The 24,656-nt window shown below is 42.6% G+C and overlaps 1 protein-coding gene across 1 annotated transcript in view; it reads left to right on the top strand.

The window, feature by feature from the left end:
* LOC102373839 (inactive N-acetylated-alpha-linked acidic dipeptidase-like protein 2) overlaps nucleotides 1-24,656 on the top strand; it is a 315,106-nt gene that overhangs the window by 236,153 nt on the left and 54,297 nt on the right. Inside the window, exon 9 of the mRNA XM_025212511.1 lies at nucleotides 23,702-23,795. Coding sequence (XP_025068296.1) covers nucleotides 23,702-23,795 — 94 coding nt within the window. The remainder of the gene's footprint in view (nucleotides 1-23,701; nucleotides 23,796-24,656) is intronic.

Raw genomic sequence — 24,656 nt, 5'->3', positions numbered from 1 at the left:
TGCCTCTTCTCATGACATGGCTCTAACACTCTTCCAACCAAACCACATTAAGCTGTGTCCCATTTAAGGTAACTGTGTCTCCAAATAAGTGACATCCGCTGAAATAATTACTACAGTGTTTTGTGCCATTTCTGAGTCTGTTTGGGTCAGTGAAGTCAAAGGGCTTCTCTCAGATATAGCTCAGTGAAATTCAGGTTACTCCAACAGAACCCCAGACCTAAACATGACTGTTTTCTGTGGGTTTGAGTCTATTTGCTTGTCTTTCCCTCCCTGATTCACCTTTCTTTTTCTTAGACTGTCAGCAGGGAAGGCAGAAAACTATCCTACCTCCATTGTAATCTGGAGTAGTTAATATGACAGTCATAATCCTGACTGTCCCTACCTGAGTTTTTTTTCAAGCACGTTTGTTAGGCACAATCCACCCTCTCCTTGACCCCAAATTGAAACCACTGTCCAAGCTCCACCTTAAAGTAATACTGCCATAAAATGAACCGTATATTTATTCACAAGAATGTAATGTATAAATGGGGGGGGGAGGGGGGAGGAATGTTTTCCAACATTTAGAACGTCATTTTTCTAGAGTTGTGTGTCACAATTTGAACCAGATTTTAAAAGAGCGCAACAACTTTTTGTTTAGTCATGTTTTCTTTTGTCACTGGGCATGGAGAACTTTTGAAAATCTGTCCATTTAGATATTTAAATGAAATCTGTGATTCTCCTAAAAGCTGTCCCCCAGTTGTCAGGCCTGAACCCGTGACAAATTTCTGATTTGATTCTCTAATAATCTTTCCATTGAGTCCAACATTTCCCAGATCAGTCCCTTCATTATAAGCCTCAGTGAATTCATTTATGTATTCAGTCCACCTGCCCCTCCCCCTGCCCAAGCACAGGATGGGCAAACCCCAAACCAAAGCTGCCTCTTCTGCCTTCTCCCCCTCCCATCCTGCAGGCAGCACCAAAACTGGGGGTGGGGAGGAGGGAAAGGGCAGGAGTGGGGCTAGAGGAGAGAGGCTGCAGCCTCTCTCCATTGGATCAGCTCCAAAGTGGAGCTAGATTTTTCTTCCCCCTTTCCTTCCCCCTGACCAAACAGAACAGCAAACATGTGTTGGGTTGTGGGGAGCGGGGGAGGCACTGTAACTCATAGTGCCTTCTGCAAAGCACCATGAGTTATAGTGGGGAGCTGCATGTCTGTCAGCACCCAAGAACAAAAAGAGCCTTCTGAAAATACAGATTGAAATATTTCTCCTTTAACTAGCCATCTATTCTTTTTCTGGAAAACAACCTAGCTTGAGATGGTAACTCTTGTGCTAATTTGTTCACTGATTATCAATGACCATGTTGTAACTTGCAGTAATTATTGTTCTTCTGTTTAAGAGACAATGTAGTTGAGGATCAGGCTGAGGTTAGGGAAGCTCCAACTATAAACAGATTACCCTAGTAGTGACAGTTACCCAGCTACCACAGGGGGGTTTCCTTTCTTCACACTTTATAATTTTTCTAAAACCCACCTATTCCTTCCTGCCTCCTGGACAAATCCACATTTTAAATTCTCCCATCTTGACTACTGCAACCTTCTTTTCATAACCCTTTCTTATACTAGCCCTACCTCTTTCCAATCCATCCATAGTAACACTGTCAGAATGAGCTTCCTCACATCTTGTCACCCCCTAAGACATTCTCTGGGCTCTGTATTGTACCTTCCATCAGATTTATTTGCCTGTGTCTCAAATCAGATCCGCTCTTTGTGTTTCCTTTCTTCCATGTCTTCTACATCTCATCCTGTTTAATTATATCCTATTACTAATGCCCTAGGCTTTCTTCCATGTTGTTCTTTATCTGGAATGCCCATATCAGACTTTTCTGATAAAACATGGCCCTTACTGCATTGAAATCTCACCAAAAAGCTAACTTGTTCCATGAAGATGCCTGAAGTAGGAGGAAAACATATTCCTCAAAACCAAAAAAAGAAAAAGAATAAAAGCAACACCATCACAAAAGAAAACCAGCTAGCAAGAGGAATACATGTCTTCAGCCATGATCCTGTAAGATGTTCCATGCTGCAGGCACCCTGGTGTATCAGGGAGTAACCTTATGATCTCTTTGTCACCCTTGTCTTTCATCTCTCTTATCTATGCTTCTCTGTTTGACACTAGCTTGCTGGATCCCATTCAAGGTAGTCAGCATGCTCTTCAAGGAAGGGAACGTCTCTTCACTTCTTTTGTGAGGCATGGAGCATTATTTTTGGTTCTTGAAAACTATTATTAATAACAAAATTCTTAGAATAGGAAATAACTGGAGTTACCATGTTGTAGTAACTGGGGATAAATATTGATTTTTTTTAACAGTAGAAGCTGTTGTTTGACAGAATAATGGTATTTTCTACAATATATTAAGATGATACCTTTTAAATATGTGTTTCTCTGTTTAATCTCTGTGGTTGCAGTTAGCTGCTGTTATGTGATTCTGCCTTTATTGTTTTAACAGACAGCCCATGGTAGTATATCACTTGGCCTAAAATAATCCACATACAGGAAGATGGTAAATGGAATGAAACAGTCCTCACAATTTGAATGACTTTGTTTATCCCCTTTTACCATAATAAGGCTCCAAACATAGGCATATACCTCACGTCTGCTTTCAAGTCATTTTGGAGTTTTACTGTTAATGTTTCATATGAATCCTAAGCCTTGATCTATATCAGATTGCATTTCTATAATTCTTTTCTCTTGCAAGTCATGTAAAGACTGAAATGAAAAATATTGCTGCTTAGTACTCTATTCTTTGTTGCTAAGGGACTTATTTGTTGCCAAGGGCAGGAAAAGTTCCTTTTTTAGGTAAATTGGTAGCCTCAGGAGCATGGAGGCTAATTATAAAATACTTCACCAGGTCCATTAAGTCACTGGCCTGAGATTCCCTAAGGCTCAAGGAGATTGTTGGCCCTAGCATTTTTACCAGGTCTGAGAAAAACTCATTCAATTCTAAACACATGCTTCTTTAATTAATATTTTATTGTAAAAATAAATCAAACAAATATTTTTTTTCTCTTTATTTGTTAAGTTATATAGTCTCACTGCAGGGCAGGAGTATGATTTGGAGGGATTGTCTCTTCTGCATTTCCCATATACATAATTCAACATTAGTATAAGTCTGGTGCATGCTTAGTCTAACTCAGTATAAGTAAAGAAGGGTGGATCTGGAGGCAGTAGAGTGGCACGAATGGTGTACCCCCTTTCAGACTAGATCCAGCCTGGGAGCCTCTGGGGACCTTTTTTAAGTCTCCAAAGCATGTAAGACTCAACCTCCTTCTCCTTTGTTCTCAGAGGCATGACCCCCTCCTCTCCCCCCCCCCGCTACTGCTGCTGATTTTCCCATGGTCTGGGGCAGAGGGAAGCTTCAAAGCTGCTCCTGGGGTGGGCTCAGCTGGGAGCATTGAAAGCAGGAGAGGCAATAAGCAAGGTATTCCCCCTCCCGTGATTGCTCCCCAGGGGCAGCAGGCAGGGTGGGAGAGCCCATTCCTTACCCATCTTGCTGTTATAGCTGTTACTATTTCTAGCCCCATATAGTCCATCCAGCTAAAGCTGGCAGGAACAGCTCTGGAGCTTTCAGACCCCCCAGGACAGCAGGGAAAGCAGTAGGAGTAGTAGGGGAGGGGCAGGGAAAGGGAAGGGAGCGGATGTGCCTCTAAGGGAGTGGATGTGCTTTGGAGGCTGTTGCAGCAGGGTATGCCCCTACAGGTGTGGGTGGGGAGAAGGTGCCTGGGAGTAGGGGTGCAGCCACCTTGGCAGAGGGGTTAGCTGCTCCTGCACTGCCCCCCCACTTGCCAAGTCCTGACTCCACCCCTGGAAATAAAACAGTAATTTTTTAGTTCTAGAAAACTATATTGCCATATATCTTGTAAAAAAAAACAGAGTAGCTGCAAAAAGTGTACAGAAGTTGTCTAACCCAGCTATAGCACCAGCAATATGTACAAAACCCTAGTAGAGCTGATGGGGAGTGGAGGGTGTGTGTGTGTGTGTGTCTGTGTGTCCGTGTGTCCTAGTAGATCTGATGGGGAGTGGAAGGGGGTTTGTATGTGTGTACACACATCTGAAAAGAAAATTGTGCCCTGTTTCAGTGATTGGCAAACTCTCTCTCCTTGTGGAGTATTACAGGGATCTCTGTTGCATTTCCCTGTATTTTTATTACAACTGTGTGTTTTATCAATTGCACGTCTGATCTGTTCTGCCCTGAACAGGGAAGGACTTGGTAATCTTTACAGGTCTTTTCCACTACAAAGAACTGCAATCTGATGTACTTCCTACTTCCTTTGGTATCCTGGTGCTGTGGTAGGCTAGCTTGTCTCCCTCAGGGCCAGTCTGTCATCTTTAATGAACCGCCAGTGCTCCAGTCTCCACTGATTAGGATGACCTAAGCGGAAAAATTGAGACATCTGTGCATCAAGAATGGGCAGCAGGGAAAAGAGCAATATTTTTCCACTATCATGGCTAAACATGTTAGGTACTCTGAGACTGAGGAGGAGAGAGAATACAAAGCCAACCCTGTCGTCTTTCTTCAGGCATGCAGCATGGTACTGGGCATGCAGGGTCTGTGACGCACTCCACGGGTCCAGGACCCCGAAGTGCCATTGCTTCAACCCTTGTTCAGTTTCTCATTGTCGTTCTTTTCCTTAATTTTTCTACTGTCCCTAACTCTCACCAGCCCCTTAGCTTCTATAGGCCTAGGAGTTACTTCTTCCTAGTTCCCATTCTCCCTGGGCTCTGGGCATTCAGAAGTCAGAAGTCATAGCCAGTTAGCCTGTAAGGTAAGGCTATGTGCTATGGCAAACAGGCCCTCTTTTCTAACTTCCACACCAAGTCAGGACATATGTCTATTCTTATGCTCTTATATTTTGAAGGTCATTGCTAAGTATTGAGGTTTGAAGCGTGGTATATTAGCAAAGACATTTCCTGTACCCGACATCATGACAGTGACACTGAAAAGAGTCTACAAATGAAATTGGTGACCAGGAGAAAAAGATCAAAAATGTTTTTAAAAAATGATGGAAAAAAAAGAATTACTATGCGATAATCATCAAGGAGAAAGACTGTTAGGTATTGAAGCAGATTATATGCATTATTTTAATTAAGAGTGCTTGGTAATACATATGGCTTCCTTTGAATAATAAGTGTATGCTGATGAGGTGTGATTAGAGACTTTTTTTTTACAACTTCAATTAAATCAAATCCATTTCTGTAAATGGCAAGTGATTAGAAAGATGCTATCAGGGCCTACTCTGAAAACTGTGGTTCAAACTTGCTGTTGCTGAATTTTCTATTACTGCTCTCCTCTCATGACTATCATCTAGTTTTTACAATGCCAGGAGTTTCAGATTGATTGAATCCTATGGAGTCAGCAGAAGTATGGCTTTTATAGATCAAATGGAAATTTGGCCAAGCACTTTGATGTCCTTGGATGGAAGATCCTGTGTAAGACCCCAGTTCGCCAAGATATTTCATTCATGTGCATTGCGTAAAGCATATGAGGGGGTGGGGTTTGAGTAAATTGTGGTCAAAATAATATTTTTTATATAAGGGATTCTTGACAAGATGGAACTTACGTTGCTGTAGCACTTCAGAACTACTTCTTGGAAGCATAGATAATCAAATCCATTCTTTTGCCACGTATCATTTGGAGTGAACTCAAGATGAGTTGACACCAGTCACTAAGAAATTGGACGGTGTAATTTGGCCTGCCTGTGACTTTCCATATTGTGTTGTGACCTATCAGATTTCACGAATAAACAAGTTGAGTGTGAGTCAGTACTCAACTGGAGCTCTCTAAGAAATATGTAAGTACTTAAGGAAATGGATTATAGATGAGAATTGCTCAGCCAAAGCCCCAGGTAATGTTGAAAAACACTGTTTCTGGAGGTGTTATCTGTTTGATCTTCAAGGTACTGGCATTGTATTCAGCCCTTTAACAGCCTATGTTGCTTTTTCATAACCATATACTATGGAAGGTAACTAACTCCAGTGTCACTCAAACTCCAACTTGAAATAGTTTAAACGAGAAAAATGTTGTCCTAAACTGTGACGTAGTATTCTTGTTTGATGTTAAATAGTTGCCATCTTTAGATGTGACTGCATTTCAATGACTAATAAAGAAAAGTTAATTTATAATTCATGTATCCATTTAAGTTAGTAATGAATTACAGGACTCTTCAAGCAGGAAGGGGCTATGTTAATGCATGATCCTTGTGATTAAACAGTTTGGAATTTAAAATTGGGTTTAAAGCAATTAATAGGAATTGCATATCTCTGAATTATATATATATATATATATTTTTTTTTGGCTTCATTGACTATCTTACATGGCTTTTATAGCAGCTTATCCACCTCCCTTCCTCATCAGCTTCAGACATTGCTTATTTAAAAAAGAGCCTAGCACAGATTTCAACCCCTTTTCCCCCCTCACCCTAAAGTGGACACAATAATTTAAAATGTCATTTTCCATAAAATAACAGCATCTTGATTTATGAGAGAGCTGTTATATAAAATTATTGGGATTTCACAACAAAAAAACCTTTCTATATTTGTCACTGGCAGGCCTGCGGATGGTAACCAAGGTAACCTAGCTTTACAGTTGGCGAGTTGTATTAATACTAATATAAACTTTTAAAACTCTTTAAAAAAAAAAAAAAAGCTTTTTTTCTCTAAAAAGGAAGCAGAGAGACGCATGAGGCCATGTAGTGTCATAATGATTTTATTGGCATACAGAAGGATGTCATAAGAAAGGTCTGTCTATTCTATTGTATCCCTTCCTCAGTGCCTGTTCATTACTCTGCTAAAATAGACTACAGTCTGGAAAAAAAAATGTAAGTGGGGCTGAATATTCTTTTCTTAAAAGACGGAAGTTTGGAGGAGTCGCCTTCTCTATTTGTCAATTTTGTATTTTTAGACACTCCTAGAGTTTTACAGATTTCAATAGAAAATATATCAGTGCAAGGTGCATGTGTGCTTTCCTCAGCCTTTGCAGGCTGTTTCTGTTCTGTGTTGATCTGCCAGTGCACATCCTTTATATCTACCATTCTGTAGAGGCAAGCCTGTAGCCAGTCTTCCCAGGAACCCATGGAAGAAATTGTGCTTCAAAAAATCTTGATGGATAGTGTACTTGGTAGCCGTGCTGGTCTGAGACAAAAAGATATACAAAAAACTAGAACTCTTGGTTCCAAAATGATACCTTTTATTAGACCAACTGGAAAATGGCAAGAAGATTGTCCTTTTCTGCAAGCTTTCGGGATCAAAGTCCCTTCATCAGGCTCTTGGAAAAGTGTAGATGGTACAAGATGGTAAAAAGTCCCCATAGGTAGGAAATAAACTTCATTTTTGCACAGAAGGAGCTGAAGATGGAGGTCTGTCCCTCTGAGTCCATGAGGAAGGTTTTTTTTGCCTCCCTGCCTGCTATCTGACACCTCCAGGGAAGGAATTCTACCTGATCAACACATCAAAGAGCTACTCAACACAGCTCACAAGGACACTCATGGACCCAGAGGGACAGACTTCCATCTTCAGCTCCCTCTGTGCAAAAATTTTTAGGGTTTACTTGACCTTTATACCCAACGGCTGAGCGAAGAATGTTGTCCCCTTGGGGACCAGGGAGGAAGGAGAGCTGGGGAGATGGAGGAAATGGGAGTTCAGTGCTTAGAGAGTCTTATCTCACTCCATGTGGGAACCTCGTGTGCTGCTACCTTGGGTTCCCAAGAAACAAATCAGTGCTTGGGGTTCGACTGCCCATCTGCCCAACCCTAGGAATGCAACTGGTTATACCCTGTTAGTCCTATAGGATATGATCTGCCCATTAGAAATTCAAAATATTTGAAGTGTGTGTGTGGGGGGGGGTGAATAGATGTATGTTTTGCGTGTTGATAAAATGCCAGCCTAGATGTATGTGCATGTGTGTGTATACATAAATGCTAAAAACACAAGGTGTTTTTTTCTCTAAAAAACCCCCCAATATTTAGGCTGCTTATTTTCTAGGTCCTGACTTGATTGATTGTAGAAGCACTGAAGTTTCATAGCTGTGACTGCAATCAATAAAAAATGTGCTTTGTACAAATAAAGTACTATATAATAACCAAGTGTGTTAACAAATTAAGTCCTTGGCATCTCAAAGTGAGCACCCAAAATTAAAGGATACTGTCATGACCCAAAGGCATGATTTTGTGTGTGCTTTGGCACCAGAATTATCCCCGCCAAGTTGCAGCTCCATTGCACGGGAGAGTTTCCTCTTGCAGAGGAAAACCCCGGGGCAGGGACGAGTTTCCCGCCTTTCTGCAGCTTCTTTTGCAGAGTGCATTGCTCGAGTTGCAAGAGGAATGCACGGTGCAGAAGACTCCCCGCCACTGGTATGCAAATTCGTTCCCCGCTATTGGCTAGTTTTAAATTATTCCCACTTGGTGGCTAACGATTGGCCTGTTAGCCGTATAAAAGGCTTGAGCAGTTTCCGCCCAAGCCGAAGAGGACTCCACATCCATCTCGTGGGGACTCTGGATACACGGCAGGGTAATAGAAACCCTGTGTGAGATTCAGAGGAGTTTGGTGACCTGATCCACCGCCCACCTCTTCCCGTCTTCGAGCGCAACTTTTATAAGACGTACCTACGATTCTGATTTTGGTGGCGTGTTCACCCAGAGCATCCGGAGCTCTGTACCGTGGAGCCTAGCAACCTCCACGAGACCGTCTGTGTTGTCTGTCTGTAACTGCAACTCAAGCAAGTTTTCCAGCCTACACCACTGCCATCTCGGTGTAAGTAAACAATCTTTTAAACTACCGCTAAGCGTTTGTGCCTAATTCCAGCTCGACGGCCTCCCTCTCCGACCCGGCGTGCCCGGGCTGCTGGCCACAGCCTGCGTGCAGCACGGAAAAGGGCTCGGGTCGCTCCCGGCCCGCACAGATACTTTTCACCTTAAGCTGTCTGTGACTACATTTCTCATCCACAAGATGGAGATGATAGTACCTCCTTTGTTTCATGGGGGTGATGTGAAGATAAATTAATTAATGGTTGTGATCCTCTTGGATATTATAGTGATGAGTACCATAGAACAGCCCATGAGGAAATCAATAATTCTGTCTTCAGAGCACAGCCTGCCTAGTGTGCATTAAATAATGCTTAGGGCCATACACTGAACAATAAGAATAAAACTAAATATTGAATAGCTGTTCATTAAATGACCAACATCCATTCTGTGCACTGAGTGAAGTGGGGACCTCTGGAAAAAACAGCATGCAGTCATGTAATTAAAGAATATAGCATAATGCATTTTCTCAAAGAGGTTGAAGTAACTTGTATAGACAACTTTAATTCTGTCACTCTCAACTTCTAACTTTTAAGCGTTTAACACTGCAATCTTAAAGGCCGCATCCAGATGAGCGTGGCTGTGCAGTATTTGGCTGTGCAGACGTACATTCAGCTGCACATTCAGCTGTTCTCTGCACTGCAAGGTAGCAGCAGGGGGGGGGGGGGGTTGACCCTGGGAAATCCCAGGGAAGAAAAAACCCTCACAAAAAACCAAAACAAAAGCGGAGTGGCACACGTGGGGGCAGCACGCGCTGCTCAAAACCAGAGCCTGGCTGCAGCTGCAGCCAGACTCTGAGTGGCAGGATCACCACTGCTGTAGCCCCAGGAGGCTCCCAGGACCCCAGGTAAGGCTGTTGGGGCCAACCCAGTGCTGGACCCAGCCTCTCCTACCCCACCCGGGGTAGCCTGGCCACTGCTTGTCCCCAGGGAAACAAATGCCCATGCTCATGTGGATGCGACCAAAGTTACTTTAATGTAGCACTTTCTGTATAATATATATATATATATCTATATATAGATATATACACTGCACAGCCATGCTCATCTGGATGTGTGTATGTACACACACACACACACACACACACACACACACACACTGACTTGTCCATTAACACTTCTACTTCCTGAACAGTATTTCCTGACCTGATAACAAATTGAAATCATGTGCAATGTTTTCCTTTGGAATAATGCATATAATATTTATAACACTTCATGATATGATTCATACCTTCTCTTGTTCAGAAACAACTATCTGTTGTGAATTATTATGCTCTAGTTCATCTGTTATAGCCTTAGAATTATTGTACTCTTCTCTAAGAGAGCCCTCTGCTGACCTGAAATGCAAACTGTCAGATAATGTGTGCTGAATTGAGTGTTAAAAATGCCCAAATATATCTAACTCTTATCTTTGATTGTCAATAGGGTGCTGAGGCTGCTTCAAACTGTAGGAACAGATAATACATATGAAGCTACTTATGTATTGGAAAAAAAGCGTTCCATCTGTGCTTCGACAATCTTCATCCCAAACAAGGATGTCTAAACAAAAATCCCCATCCTGTTTTCTTTTGTGTTTCTTACATGCCAAAACTCATGCTATAGCTATCTGAATTAGTTCATCTATAAGATGCAAGTCTGCCCTGCCTTCTAATGCCAGATTTTGCAACAGCCAAAGTTAGCTAACATAGACAAGCCAAATTAAGCCTGATTCACTTTTCTTTTGTACTTTTAAAATGGAGATTCTTCTGAATCTGCTGCCCACAGGCACAGAAGGACAACTGTCTTGAGGCTGGAGCAGAAGGCCAGAAGTCATAGTAATGGGATCTCCTGTCTGCCTTTGCCTCAGTGTTTTCTTGTATCACCTTGGGTGATTCACTTAACTCTTTTCCAGCCAATCAGCATAATAATGGGTATTGTGAGGCTTGATTGTGTGAGGAATGCTTCAAGAGCACACTGAGATTCCACATCCCATTATTTTCAGTGCTTTTTTTAAAGTACTGGCTGATGAGTCATGCTATTGCCGGAGTGTTTTAAGGAGAAAAAAAAAGCCTTCATGGTTGCAAGAAAAAGCTTGAAAATGTGAAGAAAAATATCTTCTGAAAACAAGGAGGAAAAGAAACCAAACCGGCTCATATTTATTATTTAAAAAACGTATTATTTTATGGGCCTGGATTTATGATTTGTGAACATCCCAGCAATTGCCAGATTCTCATCTGGAAGTCACTCAATATAGGCAGAGAAATATTATTTATTTATTAGGGTCAGGACATCTACCTGTTGATGTTCGTGCTTCGGTAGTGCCCAAAGGGCCCCATCAGGCCCTGGACTCCATTGTTCTGGACACAGGATGCATACGTGGACAAATATAATCCCTGCTGCAAAGAACTAACAATGTCAAGATGCAAGACAGGAAATAATGGCTAAGCTATATAAAAGCAATGTGCCAGAGGTGTATGGTTTTGTGATTTGTGTGTGTTTTACTTTTAAAGTAGCTTAAACTATCCCAAATCATCCTCCCCCTGTTATTGATCAACTGCTTCAGCCAGCATGATACCACTCTGTTCCTTCCCTCCAACTGCCAACCCTAAGTGTTATTGGTACAGAGGAAAAGAGTTGAGTAATCAAATGGAGCCTATTTTAGAAGTAGGGAAAGTAGAGCATCTTGTCTAAATCCACTGCACAAGGTTACATAATAAATCTACAGCAAGAGCTGGAAATGCAAGCCAGGTCTCAAATCCACTATGCCACAGCTACTGTCGGATTCTTCTTTTATGCCAGGTATTGGGTACAATCAGCCGCTTGGCATCTGCCAGTTTTCTCTAGTACTTGGCGATACATGCATACAGATCAGATTTTTTTTATTTTTTTTTTATGCACAGAAGACTAGAAGGTATTAGCAAACACTGAACAGAATGATAGAGCATACAAGAGGATAAGTAGTACAGCATAAGTAACACACTGACTGAAATGGAAAGGAGGTGCCAGCACACAATTCAGACCTCAAGTACCTGTTCCTAATTCACAGCAGCAGATGGAATTGGAGAGAAGCAGTGCTGAAGAACTGTGTTCACAAAAGCCTAAACATGGCAGTTACCTGCCTTTTTATTTTGTTTGTAACTTGGTTCATGAATGATTCGGAAATGCCTAGCTGGAACTCTGCACCCTTCAATAACTAAAATAGCTCCTGAAGTATTACAATTATGTGCTCAACGCACACAGCAATGAGGCTTGCACTATAGGTAGTTGACTGAGAGCACCATTCTGAATTCCCAGGGTGTGGGGTAACCACAGAATATCATAATATTCTGATATTCATTTTGGCAGCTGTGTTTCTATTCACAGCATCTCACTGCAAACAGGATTTCTATACTACTGTGGCTTGTGTTCATGGAGAGGTTGTCTATTGGGCAAAAGGGGGAAAAGGTGGTTTCCTCTCCACATCAGGTTTGTAAGTTGGTTCTTTACCAACATATTCCCTAATCTTGCAAGAGGACCTCTGCGAGAATCCGTGTGTGGAGCCTGTTGAAATGAGCAGGGCTTCAGATAGAAACAGGGCAGTCAGTTGTGGGATCTTGGCCATATCAGTGCCCGAAATAAATACTTTGAAACTGTAGGCAAGCAAGTTAATTAACGTACATGTAAGTAGTGCACATACTCATTACTGTTCCTTCTAGTTTATACATGGTTGCTCTAATCGTTGTAGCCAAAGATAACTAATGTAAATACATATATCTATTTTTTCTAAATGCATTTTTTTTCCAAATAATTGACATTTAGTGACTAACTTAGGACTTACATTTTGTTATATTGTTTTGGAATTTATAAATGTTTTACTCAAAGGTGAAGACTAAGCTCAATAATAAAGTAAAACCATTTAGTTATTTGATCTATATGACACCCTTCCCAATAAAGGCTTGGGTCCATCCACTATAAAGGAAAAATAAAACAGCAGAATGAAGTAATAAAATAAGGTAACAAAACAATTCCCCCAAACAATACCACAAAATTTAAAACATTCTAACCTACAAACCCCTGCTCCCCTGCCTCTCACCTAAAGAAGATCCTCTCCCAGCCCAAACCAACTGTACTTACAGGCCTTGAGATAATAAAAAATAATTATCTATAGTACCTCTCATGTTTATCAAATGAATATCTGAAAATAGTTTCTTAAAATGACAGAATAATATTCATTAGGGCCTTTTTATCCAGTATCAAATTAAGTCAGTGGAGGTTTGTACCCACCTGGCTTCAGGGAGCCTCTCTCGTGTGGCCCTAGAGTTGGAGCTTGGAGCCTGCCATGAAGGCTGCTCCTGCTGCCATCATGTTTGGTCACGTTCTTCAGAAGGAATACCCTGATACTCGCCTGCCATATCTTGGATATTATGTTCAGTAGTGGGGTTCCCTTCTGTGGGGGGGATGCGCTGGGTGTCATCACTAGCGGGTGCTTCTGGGGCTCCACCTCCCCTACACCCCACCCACGCATCAGCCTGTAGGGACAGCCAGATGATGGAGAGTTCGACTCCACTTAGAGTGAGAGAGACCTGGGACATGACATCCTTATGGCCCTCTGTGTTCACAACAGTTTTCCTCTTCACCACATGGGTTTACTTGGGTGGTGAGGCGACGGCGGTGATGGGTCTGGCCTATTAGCGTCAAGGGTCCCCGAGCAGCCCCGGCCCACTCATCCCTCAGCATATATCCTGTGGCCTTTCTCCTGGCCTCGGGGGCTTTAAATGAAATGAAAGAGAAGCAAATAACAGAAATTCCAGGGAGGGGCCTCCACCCACTCCCCACTTATGCGTCCTGCATCCAACCACTTTGCCGTCCCTGAGCATCTTCCTCTGATCCATCTTCCTTTGCCATCCAGGTTGACATATCACTGTAAATATATCCCAGACCCCTCTGTTGGGTCCCTCTTTGGCCTCTCCCTGCAGTGGTCGGGAGACCTTGGCTAGGCCCCGGGGGGAGGTCTCACAGCTCGTTCCCTGCCGTGTCCCCCCCCCTTGCCCCCCCCATTGTTTCCCTGCTGTTGGCTTTTATCTCAGCTGGGTAGCATTCTTTGATGATGTCAGCCTCAGAGAAAAGCAGCTGATGAACTGTGCAAGTGCCCCGCCCCTTCACAGCTCATCCAGCCTGGCTGTACCTGTTAGGGGTAAGTTTGTCATGTTCTCAGGGCTTTTCTTCTTGGAGTCATGGCAAGCTGCCCCTTCTATGACCCACATTGCAGGAGTGGTCTCCCACCCCTTTCTCATCACCCCCCTGGGGGATCCCCTGATCCAATAAGTTTTGGATCAGTCCAATGTAAATATTGGATTGTCATCAACTATGTAAATATTTAATATGTTAGAACAACATTCAAAAGACTTTCATGGTTGACAAGCTACCTTTGTTTTTCATAGTTTGGGTAACCAAGAAAATTCATTCACTAGAAGCAAAACAATGTGGTTTGGCCTTTTTATACATAGTTCACAAATGTGCATCTTGTTAATGTTCATGGTCTATCAGGTTCCAAATGATCCTATAAAAAGCATCCATTTTTTAAAGTTTTTGTTCTGGGATAGAGTTGGTGTAGTCAGCTCAAGAAGACCACCCAGGTGTTCAGATAAGTTAATGATTTTGTTGTGGGATTATTTAGGTGGCCACAGCTGGTTGCCTTCAGTACATTTGTTGTGTTTTGGATTTTATTCTTTATATTTTACATTTCACAATGTGGTAAAAGCTCTTAGAGGTCTTAGGATAGACACTTCAAGGGTATTTGAAGAAATGGTCATACATGACAGTTGTGGCATGCACTATAGGAGAGCACTTGGTGGCATTGTAACAGGGTGCCATCCCCAGGGTGGTTGAATAACCCCTGGAGGCACCCCAGAGTCCCCCTTATTCTGATTCGCTTCCAAGAACAGTCTCCCCTTCACTCTTCTGCCACATCTTGATGTTTCTTCTGTTTTTTCCCAAAGGGGAAGCTGCCCCAGGGCTGCCCAGATCTGGTCTTTGCTCCAAAGAACACCCAGAAGTGAGGCGCTCCTGCCTTAAGAGCTAATTGCATGGCTCCATGCCACCCCTACACCATGCCTTATGCCTCACAGATGTTACGGTCATCACTGTTGAGGCTTTGGCCTCCCCAGCCTCCATTCTCTTACTTTAGCTAGGCCATCTAGCCTAGGTCCACTGCATTGGGTCTAGCTTTGAGGTTCTAGCTCACATTTACACCAGGCCCCAGGCCTCTGGCCCCCATCTACTGGGCCCCAGGCCCCCATGTGGTGGCCACGTAGCTCTCTCTCTCTGCCTACTCCGGGCTCAGTAACTGCCTGAACCTTGAGCCTGCCTCTGGCAGGGCTCAAGGTTACTGTGTGTCTCTCAGGCACTAATGAGACCTTTAAAAACCTCCCCTTATTGTCCCAACCCAAACCTCAGTTTAAACTATAACTTAAATACTAAGCCCCATGTTAGAGCAAAGAAGAAAAATAATAGAGGCAGCATGCCTGCTTACCCCGTGTCTCTTTCTCTCCAGGTTGCTCTATCCTGTGCCCCAGCCTGCAGACTTTTCTTCCAGTCCTCTGGGCATTCAGGAGCCCACACTCCACCACAACCCGGGCTGACTGTCCTCTGGCTGACTCAACCCAGGGCTTATATAGCTCTGGCCTGAACTCTCTCCCAGTCATGTGGTAGCCCCTAATCAGCTGATTGGCCTGCAGGGCTGCCCTTTAACCCCATATCTGCTGGCAGGCTGTGCCCTGAAGATTCTGCCCTGAAAGGGGCTGCCCTGCTTTCTAGTAACAGGGCGAGGGTTCCCTGTTACAGGTATGTACAGTAGGAAAGGTTAGGGCATATTACACACTAGTTTTATGTAATGCCTGTGACATGCCCCCCTGTTGTTTGCCTCAGTAGCCAAACAATGCTCTGGTATGCCCTTCACTTCTGTGAAAAGGCCACCCTATTTTGAAGCAATTTCCATTCACTTAGATTCCCTCATACATATTGTGAAAGAACTAATAAAGTCAAGAATATTTGCAATTTGCAATAGAATAGTAGATTGTGTTATACTTGGAGAGAGTGATGAAAAAACAAAATGAAGAGTATTACCAATATTGTATCTGTCACTGGTGAAAAACTACATCTAGAGACAACTATAATTCATTTGTTGCTTTATGGCCACATAGTTCTCTAGGGAGTGTCACAAATTCACATGATGTCCCTGAATGTTGGCTTTTATAGTGCATTTAGATCTGTGAGTTGGATATAACTTGGGCAAAATTGCAAGAAGGCAGAGCTTCCTAAGAAGCAGCTGTGCTAAGTTTCTCGTCAGTTGAAGAAATGGAAAATTAATCCAAGCATCCATGTGATGTCAAATCCTGTCTAACATAAGCTTTCTCATGCTGTCATTCCTGGATGGTGTTAGGAAGTGGGGAGGGGGCTGTAATTCTTTCCAGGTGCATCTACATGAGATGTTTACTGCTCAGTAGACCAATTAGCTGTGCAGTAAACGTCACACATGTGAACCCCTATTAGGCTGGAGTAGACTACTTTACTCCACAGCAGGATAGTGCTTATAAATACAAAAGTAAAAAACTCCACAGCAAAGCACATGTAGATGTTGCCCTGGCTGGCTGGGGCATGAGGGTGCTCACTGTAGGGCTAGCCTGAAGGCAGCCTCTCACTGAAGCACCCTTGTGCCCCAGCCAGCCTCTGCACAACATGTTGAGCTGGGGGGAGTTGCCCCAGATGGCAGGCTGGCCCCCCTAAGCCTCTAGGCAGCCAGGGCTTCTCTGACCCCACTCAACATGCTGCAGTCCCTAGGTACACAGTCAAACGTGTGCCCAGGAGCAATAAACTCCAGTGCAATAAGCACCGGAGTTTACTGCAGCACATTAATATGCATATGTAGGCGTACCCTCCTTGAATATAAGAAGTTGGCCATTGTCACGGAGTGCCCTCCAGCGACTGCTTGCTTGAGACTGCTATGACCTTATCTGGTCTCCAAGAGAGTCCCTTGTATCTAGCCCAGGCTCGACTTCAAAAGCAAAGGGGAAGGTTTGGCGCCTTTCCACTCTGAGATTCTCATCTTTTGGTCTCTCACCTTCCTGGTTGTCTGAGGTCCTGACAAATTGCTATCATCCAGTTCCTGGAAGAGGGGCTTCATGTCTTGGTGTGTGGGGATTGAGCGCAAGCCAAAGGTCCAAGCAGGACAGCAAACAATCTTTTCAGTGAAAGCATGTATTGGGGCAAAGGCCTCTGAGCCAGAGGTTCTCTGCCCCTGCCAAAAGCATAAAGCACTTGCTCTGTCCCTAACCCAGTGCACACAGCTCTAACACCCTTAAAGATATGCAGCTGTTCCCTTTTCTGTCTTTCCAGCTCCCCAAAGCTCCTTCACTTGTCTCAGTCAGTCCCCAGACTCCTTTAGACAGGCTAGAACAGGGGTCAGCAACCCCTGGCACACGTGCCGAGCATGGCACGCAAGGCCATTTTGCTTGGCACACCACCACCAGCCCGGGCTCTAAGCAGCTGCTGTCAGCCACAGAGCCCAGGCTGCTCCCAGCAGGCTGCAAGCCCTGCTGCAATCAGACTGGGCTCTGTGGGCCATCTGCAGCCACAAGGCTGCAAACAGCTGCTCCAGGCTCCGGCATGTTGGCACTCCGGCACCTTCCAAGGTAAACATTGTGGGTTTTTTGGCACTCCAGCCAAAAAACGTTGCCTACCCCTGGCCTAGAAGAAGCTAATATGCTTCTTTACCTCCAACCTGTTCTTCCATTGTCATGTAGGGACACCTCTTGGGCATTGGGAATCCCACCTTTTATTAATATGTCAACAGAGCTATTCAAGACCCTTGATGCTAAAGGTTCATCTTGTCTCAGCCTGCATATAAGCAGCCCTGGTACTTAACCCTTCATTCCCTGTGCACATTCGAATGACATAAAATGAGTCACGCACAACATGAACACAGTTAACAGATACAATAAAACATTCACAATAAAACCCATATCCATTACATGGGATTTTCTTTTATGTTTTTTCAGCTAAGTGAACTTCCATGCATCCTAGAAAGCCTGGAAAGGATTTTTTTTCTGCAGTAAACTTTTCTGGCTCACATCCACAAGAGTCTGCAAAATCATGACATTGACCCCCAAATAATTAGGGTTTTTTTAAAGGAAATGTTAAATTGTGGGTTTGATCTGTCTCTTGTTTTTGGAACCAAACTACACTGCAGTATAGTGAATAATATTTAATTATTATTATTTCTTTAACAAATTGAGGATTTTTTAACCAAATACATTTTTCCAGGTTTCTATTTTGGCCTAGAAGTGGCACCTGTAGCATTCATTTTAACTATTTTTTGTGTTTTCATGTGAGTGATTGTGTCGGCTTACCAAACCATATCTTTGCAAGAAGAACTTAAGGACTGATGCAGATAGTAAATACTAAATAGTTTTGTTTCTTAGGTGGGGCGGGTGTCTGTCTTATCAAAACTAGTGGCTCCAAGTGAAAAATACTAAGCCTAGTAATGGTGATTTGCCAGATCCAGCATACAGCTCATCTCTGGGAATTTCTTAGTTACTGTTTGCCATTGGATCTTTCTAAGGTGCTTTTTTATGTTGTTTAGAAACTTGTAGCTATCTATCTAGCCTCCACCAGCTCCTTTTTTTCTCTATAACTGCCTGAAAAAATATGGTTATGAACTACAAAAGTAAAATCTATTTTGAATATTCCAAACTTCTTTCTGTATAGCAGCAGCTCAGAGAAATAATCTTGTGTTACTCCCCTTTCATTCCTTTTGTAATATACAGTAACACTTTGCCATTATCATTATCTTTTATACTGGCATTTCTCTTGAAAATAATTGGAACTGCACTATAAAGGTTATAGATTAGTTAAGAAAACAACTTCTCAACAGATACCCAAAGCTTAAACATAATAGAAATTTTATTCAGTGCTTTTTTTCTTTTCAGATTAAATCACAGAATAAAAATGGCTCATAATCAATTAGCATCTAAACTATAACATTGTTCTTTAGACTGGATAATTGTGTGTGTTGCATCAAGTATTGTGTATGGATTATTATGTATAAGTGTTATTTGCGGACTTATCATTATTGTTATAACTGATTTAGTGTCGTGGTGGAATCAGCTGGTTTGCGTTAATACTTCAGTTTATGAAAGAAATATTGTTTTTAGTCCTTTCTAAAGTATTCTTGTATTTAATAATTCAGTAGTGAGTCTGAGCCATGTTTCAAAGGGGGAAGGGAAAAGAAACGTCTTTATTTGGCATGTATATTCAATATTGTACTCTGGGGATGGAATATCCAAAAATAAGACTATAAATAAAAAATCAGTGGCCTTTTCTGTCTTGCTGCATTACGTGGGCTTGATGTATGTTTCTGCAGCATTATTACTCACTCTGCTCAAGTCAATGCTCTGAGCTTTCCTCTCAGTGATTGATTTCTTCAGGTTAACTTAACCAATATGTGGTTTAATAAATACTGCTATTGCCTTATTAACCAACATGCAGAAAGTCCACAGAATTATGTAAAACTGATACTCTGAGATATGCATATTGCTTCAGTTGGAAGGCTTTTTCTGGGTATAGCTTAATCTGATGGATGGCACAAAAAAGGCATGGGCCTTCTGTAGTTAAGATGTGAAATTAAAATTGCTTTCAAGAAACATAAATAGGAAGAAGAACTTACCATAATCACAACTAATCTTATTAGGTATGATGGTAACAGGGAGATGGCTTCCTGTAGTGTTTCTCTTCCATAATACCTCTGATATATCAAAAAGAAGTTTTCCCAGTGCTTTTCTACTCTTATTGCCTATGCTCTTCTAGATTGTGTCATAGCCCTTATTTGCAGAGACTGTGTGTAAAATAAATCCAAATGTATGGCTTGTTTTTATTAATGGAATTAAAGCCAATGAAGATTTGCATGCAAATAGTTCAGACACTATCCCAGGAGTTAGGACTTATATATGCTCTGATGGTATCTTTATAATGTCCAAAGACCTTTTTGGTACTATCATTATTTTAGAGCAGGGGTGGGCAATTATTTTGGGCAGAGGGCCACTTACTGAGTTTCAGCAAGCCATCGAGGGCCACATAACAGGCATCCAGGGGCAGATGTATATTAATTTTCTAACATTTTTAGGGGCCTCGCGGGCCAAATAGAATGGCCTGGCAGGCCACATCTGACCCGTGGGCTGCATTTTGCCCACCCCTGTTTTAGAGCCACTGTTGATGTTCTCCAACAGTGTACACACACTGTAATATAGTTAAAGCATAAGGCAAATGTGTTTTGAGAGAATATCCAGGATTAGCATGAGGAACGGTCGTTTAAAACCAGATGTTCAAAAGACCTTAGGGCTGGATTTCAAGTGCTCAGCAACCAGGAGTGGTATTATATTTCTGTAGGTTTCTGTAGTAGCCGGGAAATTTTCACTCATAAGCTGCTTTTCTTCCATACCAGCTTTAGGATGTGCCACAAAAATGCTTGGATCGCAAACTTGTCTATCTCAATATATGCTTTGAAAGAGATATTTTAATGACCTCCAAGCATTCATATGGCAAGACAGTGATGGCCTGTCCCAATAAGATGTTATAATAAATTGGAATAAAAAATAGCTGTGCTAAGGATCATTGCAATCATTGCATAGAACCCCAAGTCTTTTATAATATATGCCCATGTTTCTTGCAGTTGTTCCTTAGTTCTTCAATTTGCCTGCTGAAGTCCTGGAATAGCATTGCTTCCTCCTCTCCCACCATTTCTTCCTCAACATTATCATTTCCCTGCCTTTTGCAATATTTTTTATTTAAATCTTAATAGCTTTGCTATAGGTCTCTACTTGGATGTGGGTTTCAGACTGATGTAGTGTGTTCTATCTCTGTGCAAAAATCAGTCAGTGGGCAGGTCAAATACAATATTTTTATGGCCTTTTTAGAAATGTTGTTGCAAGTACATTTATCTTTTTTCTTTTTACCAGGAAGCCTCTGCTATTTATGTTATTTCATCTTCATCTGCTTTCTGAAGGACAGGGAGGCTGGGAGGAATATGATTTTCCCTTTTCATTTCCTGTGGTATTGTTTTCAATAGTAGTTAGCCCTGTTGTCTTATATTGTAGAATTAAAATGCAGCTTTCAGTCTCTGCAGCCAGATTTTGGAGGGTCTGTTTTATCATCTCAATGCTTTCTGACACTTCTGGAAGTATTGATCAGTATGATTCCTTTTATTCAACATTTTTATCAAGAGCATTCTCACCATTTCTGGTAGTCCTTTTTCCATCTTGGAGAATATCCCCACAGCATTTTTTTGCAGTATCAGGTGACAGATGGGATGAGTGAATTTTTCTTCTATATTTTTTGTCAATGTGTTTTTATAGTGCTAGTAAATAGAGATAGGCTGGACAGCCCTGGAGACTGAAATCCTCTCTTTAATCAAACAATAGTTACAGCACAGAAGCAGCAATATAGGTTTCCATGCTTGGATCCTTTATTGTGTCTAAGCCTGGAGCTGGAGAGGTTTCTTACAGGTGGAAAAAACATTGGTCTCTGAGGTCCATCCAGTCCATGGCTTCACATCTGAGATTGTCGAAAAAAGTTCCAGTGATAGTGGTGAGATGTGATATAGGCAACTGCCCACTGCAAATTGAGCTGTGACATCCATTTAATGGGTTTAAATTTTCACTAGGCTGGAGTGGCGAGGAGGTAGAGGAGCATGGTACACCCGGCAAACAGCCGGGCAGGCACCAGTGCTTCTAGGTGGGAGCAAGTTGGGTGAACTGGAGCAGGTGCCACTTGGCCCACAAGTGACATATCTTTGCTCCTGCACAGGAACAGCGGTGCCTGCCCAGCCACCTGCCTGGTGCACCATGCTGTTCCACCTCCCCACCAAACTCTGGCCTGGGCCTGGGACTTTTGACCAACCAGCTGGGACCAGGCTATGGAATCCTGGAGTGTCCTACCCAAACCAGATCACATGGCCAACCTACATTCATATCAAGTTGTCATATATTTGTTGTTTCATGCTCTGATTTTTCAGCTCAGTTTATTTTATTCATGTGACTCCTAGCTAAAGGCCTGTTCCAAACTCCGTTAAAGACTGTGAAAAGTTTGTCTTTGTCTTTAGCAGCATTAGAATCAAACTTGTGGGCTAGGGGCAGACATTCAGCCTGAGCCTGAATTGATTCAATCTTTGCAGGTTAGTCTAACCTGCCTAGGTTGAACTGATTTGCAAGTGCAGACATTCCCTCTGGACTGAGGAAATTCAGACACATGCCTGCAGTGGCTTAGGCTAGAAGCCAGGGGGTGCCAGAGCAGCCCTTCCCTTCTACAGTGCTGAGCTGAGGGGAGGGGAGGAGGGGCAGACCATGGCCAGACCCTGGCACAGGGGCAGGCAATTATTCTGGGCAGAGGGCTGCTTACTGAGTTTTGGCAAGCCATCAAGGGCCGCATGATAGGCAGCCCAGGGCAGATAAATATTAATTTTCTAAATTTTTTAGGGGCCCTGTGGGCCAGAGAAAATAGCCTGATGGACCGCATTTGGCTCCTGGTCTGCATTTTGCCCACCCCTGTGCCTGGCAGGATGTATTGATTAGGAAGGGGTTTAAACCCTGACCCTGCCTTCACAGTCCCAGGCTTTTCCCCACTCGCTGCTCTAGGTGCAGGAGTGTTGCCAGCCCCCAGCCCCTGGCTAGCACTCTGAGGCAAAGGGGTGGTGTGCAGTGCATGCATCTGTTGCTGATACTGAGCTTTTCAATCTCCCTCTCCCTGTTTCTTCATATTGTCTGCAAATGTGACAGGAGATGGAGCCAGCAGGGAGCTGATAACACAGTGTTTAGCAGCCCATCAAGAAAACAAAAGCCCCTATCCTAGTTCAAACTCTTCTTAAACAGCTTTTTCCAAGGAAGGAAAGGGGGGATATTACCAGCTGATCTGTTGATTAGCTCCGAAAAGCCCTAAGTGGACACTGTCTGCCTGTCCCAGTGAAATTGGAGACACACACACGGACACCGCTTAGCATTAGCTAGCCTACCACATGCCTAGGGTCTGTGGGGCTGGGGTCTGTGCTGTGGGAGATGGGAGGAGGGGATCCCTGCTTGAGCAGCAAGTGGCAAGGTAGGGAGTGGGGTGCAGAGGGAAGCCAGGCAGACCTTGCTGTTCCTGCAGTCTCTGCTGGAGCTCTGGCTAGGAAGCAGAGCGGCCAGCCCTGTTTTCTGGAGTAGACAACCTAGCACAGTCCAGCCCAGGGCTGCAAAGCATCTGGGATGCTGGGTCACTCTGGTTTAACTTAAACTAGGAAGGGATCTGGGGCAGACACTGCATAAATCGGTTTGACCCAAATCAGTTAACTCTGATACTACATTCAGCCAAATTTATCTTAAGCCATTTTCAGCCATTTTGAAACTGGTTTATGTGCACTGAACTTCTGTTCTGTTACAGGTTTAAACCCGTTTCTGATCACTTAAACCTATTTATGTGTAATGTCTTTCCCTAGCCTTAGAGTCTCACTGTTGTACCTGCCTACTGCAGGGGAAAAAAAGAAACCCTTCAAGTTTATTCCTGATTTTTTTTGTTTTGTTGCTCCATGTTTTAATAAAAGACAAAACAAAAATAAAAAATACTCTCATAATACCCCATTATATAAGCAAAAGATTGAACAGATTCTTTGTACATGGCTATAAATTGTAACCTTTTGTAGTGGGATGTTCTGTTAATAGAGTCTGATGGTTTTATTTTTTAGTTTCCTCCTTAAAATCTGTGCATTAGCAGCATTTTATTCAGCTTTCCCTGAAAAAGTACTCTAATGAAGTTATCTGGCCTTCTAAAAGAAATGCTGAGTATTAAACATGTTAGAAATTATTTGATCTCTTTTGATTTCTTTCAGCTAACGGGAGAGGTGACTTTGCAAATTGCCAATGAACCAGTTCTGCCCTTTAATGCCCTGGACATTGCATTAGAAGTTCAGAACAGCCTTAAAGGTAATTTTCATAGAGCAATAGTAATTTCAGCTAACATGAGGGGAGGAAAAAAGGTTCATCTACTTTCCAATATTGAGACTTCCAATTTCAGTATAAACAATACCTGCTGATTTTATTAGTTAAACGGTGTCATATTATGATGTTAAATGAAACATAATTTAGTTGCTTAATAGAGACATAAATTGTTTACATTCTTCTGATCTTAACTATGACAGTTAATAATTAGTATTAAAATCTCATAATTAGAGTCAAAGATAAACAACATCCGTCACTGAGCTGCAAGATTGTGTTTCCACTCAGGAATGCACTCAACACAAGTCGGAAGGGGCTCTAAACCTCATTACCATTTAGGCTCTGTAATTTTCACCATTTGATGAGAGACCATCTCGCTCATTTATTTATTGCACTAGTTCACGTTGGCAGCAGATCACTCCAACCTGCCGCTATTCTCAGAGCCACTAGGAAGCAGGATAATTTACTGCTAAATAATTTGCTTGAGTTGATTTACAGATCAGTTCCTGAAAGCTCTGTGTTTGAAACTGAATGACCTTGGTCTATGCATTCGGGCTGCTTACAGACATGAAAAAACAGAACAAAACAGTGCTTTGCTTTAAGCTTGGCACTCCTCGACACTAAGCTCAACACATGGCCAGAAGAGGCATCGCGTTAGTTTGACCCAGCTCACCAACACCTGTATAGATCAGGCACTTCAGTAGGTCTTTTTGGCACTTTTATCTGATAGCTGATTGAATGACTCTTGTTAACTTAGCAGTTTTGCTTAATAAGGTCTTCTGTGACTTTGTGTTGTACTTATTTGTGACTACTGTAACCTAATGATCCCCTTCATTTTGAAAACCTACA

The sequence above is a fragment of the Alligator sinensis genome, unplaced genomic scaffold, assembly GCF_000455745.1.
Source record: "Alligator sinensis unplaced genomic scaffold, ASM45574v1 scaffold1447_3, whole genome shotgun sequence".
Taxonomy (NCBI): Eukaryota; Metazoa; Chordata; order Crocodylia; family Alligatoridae; genus Alligator; species Alligator sinensis.
The sequence above is the reverse complement of the archived record's forward strand: the minus strand, read 5'-3'. Positions and strand labels throughout refer to the sequence as shown.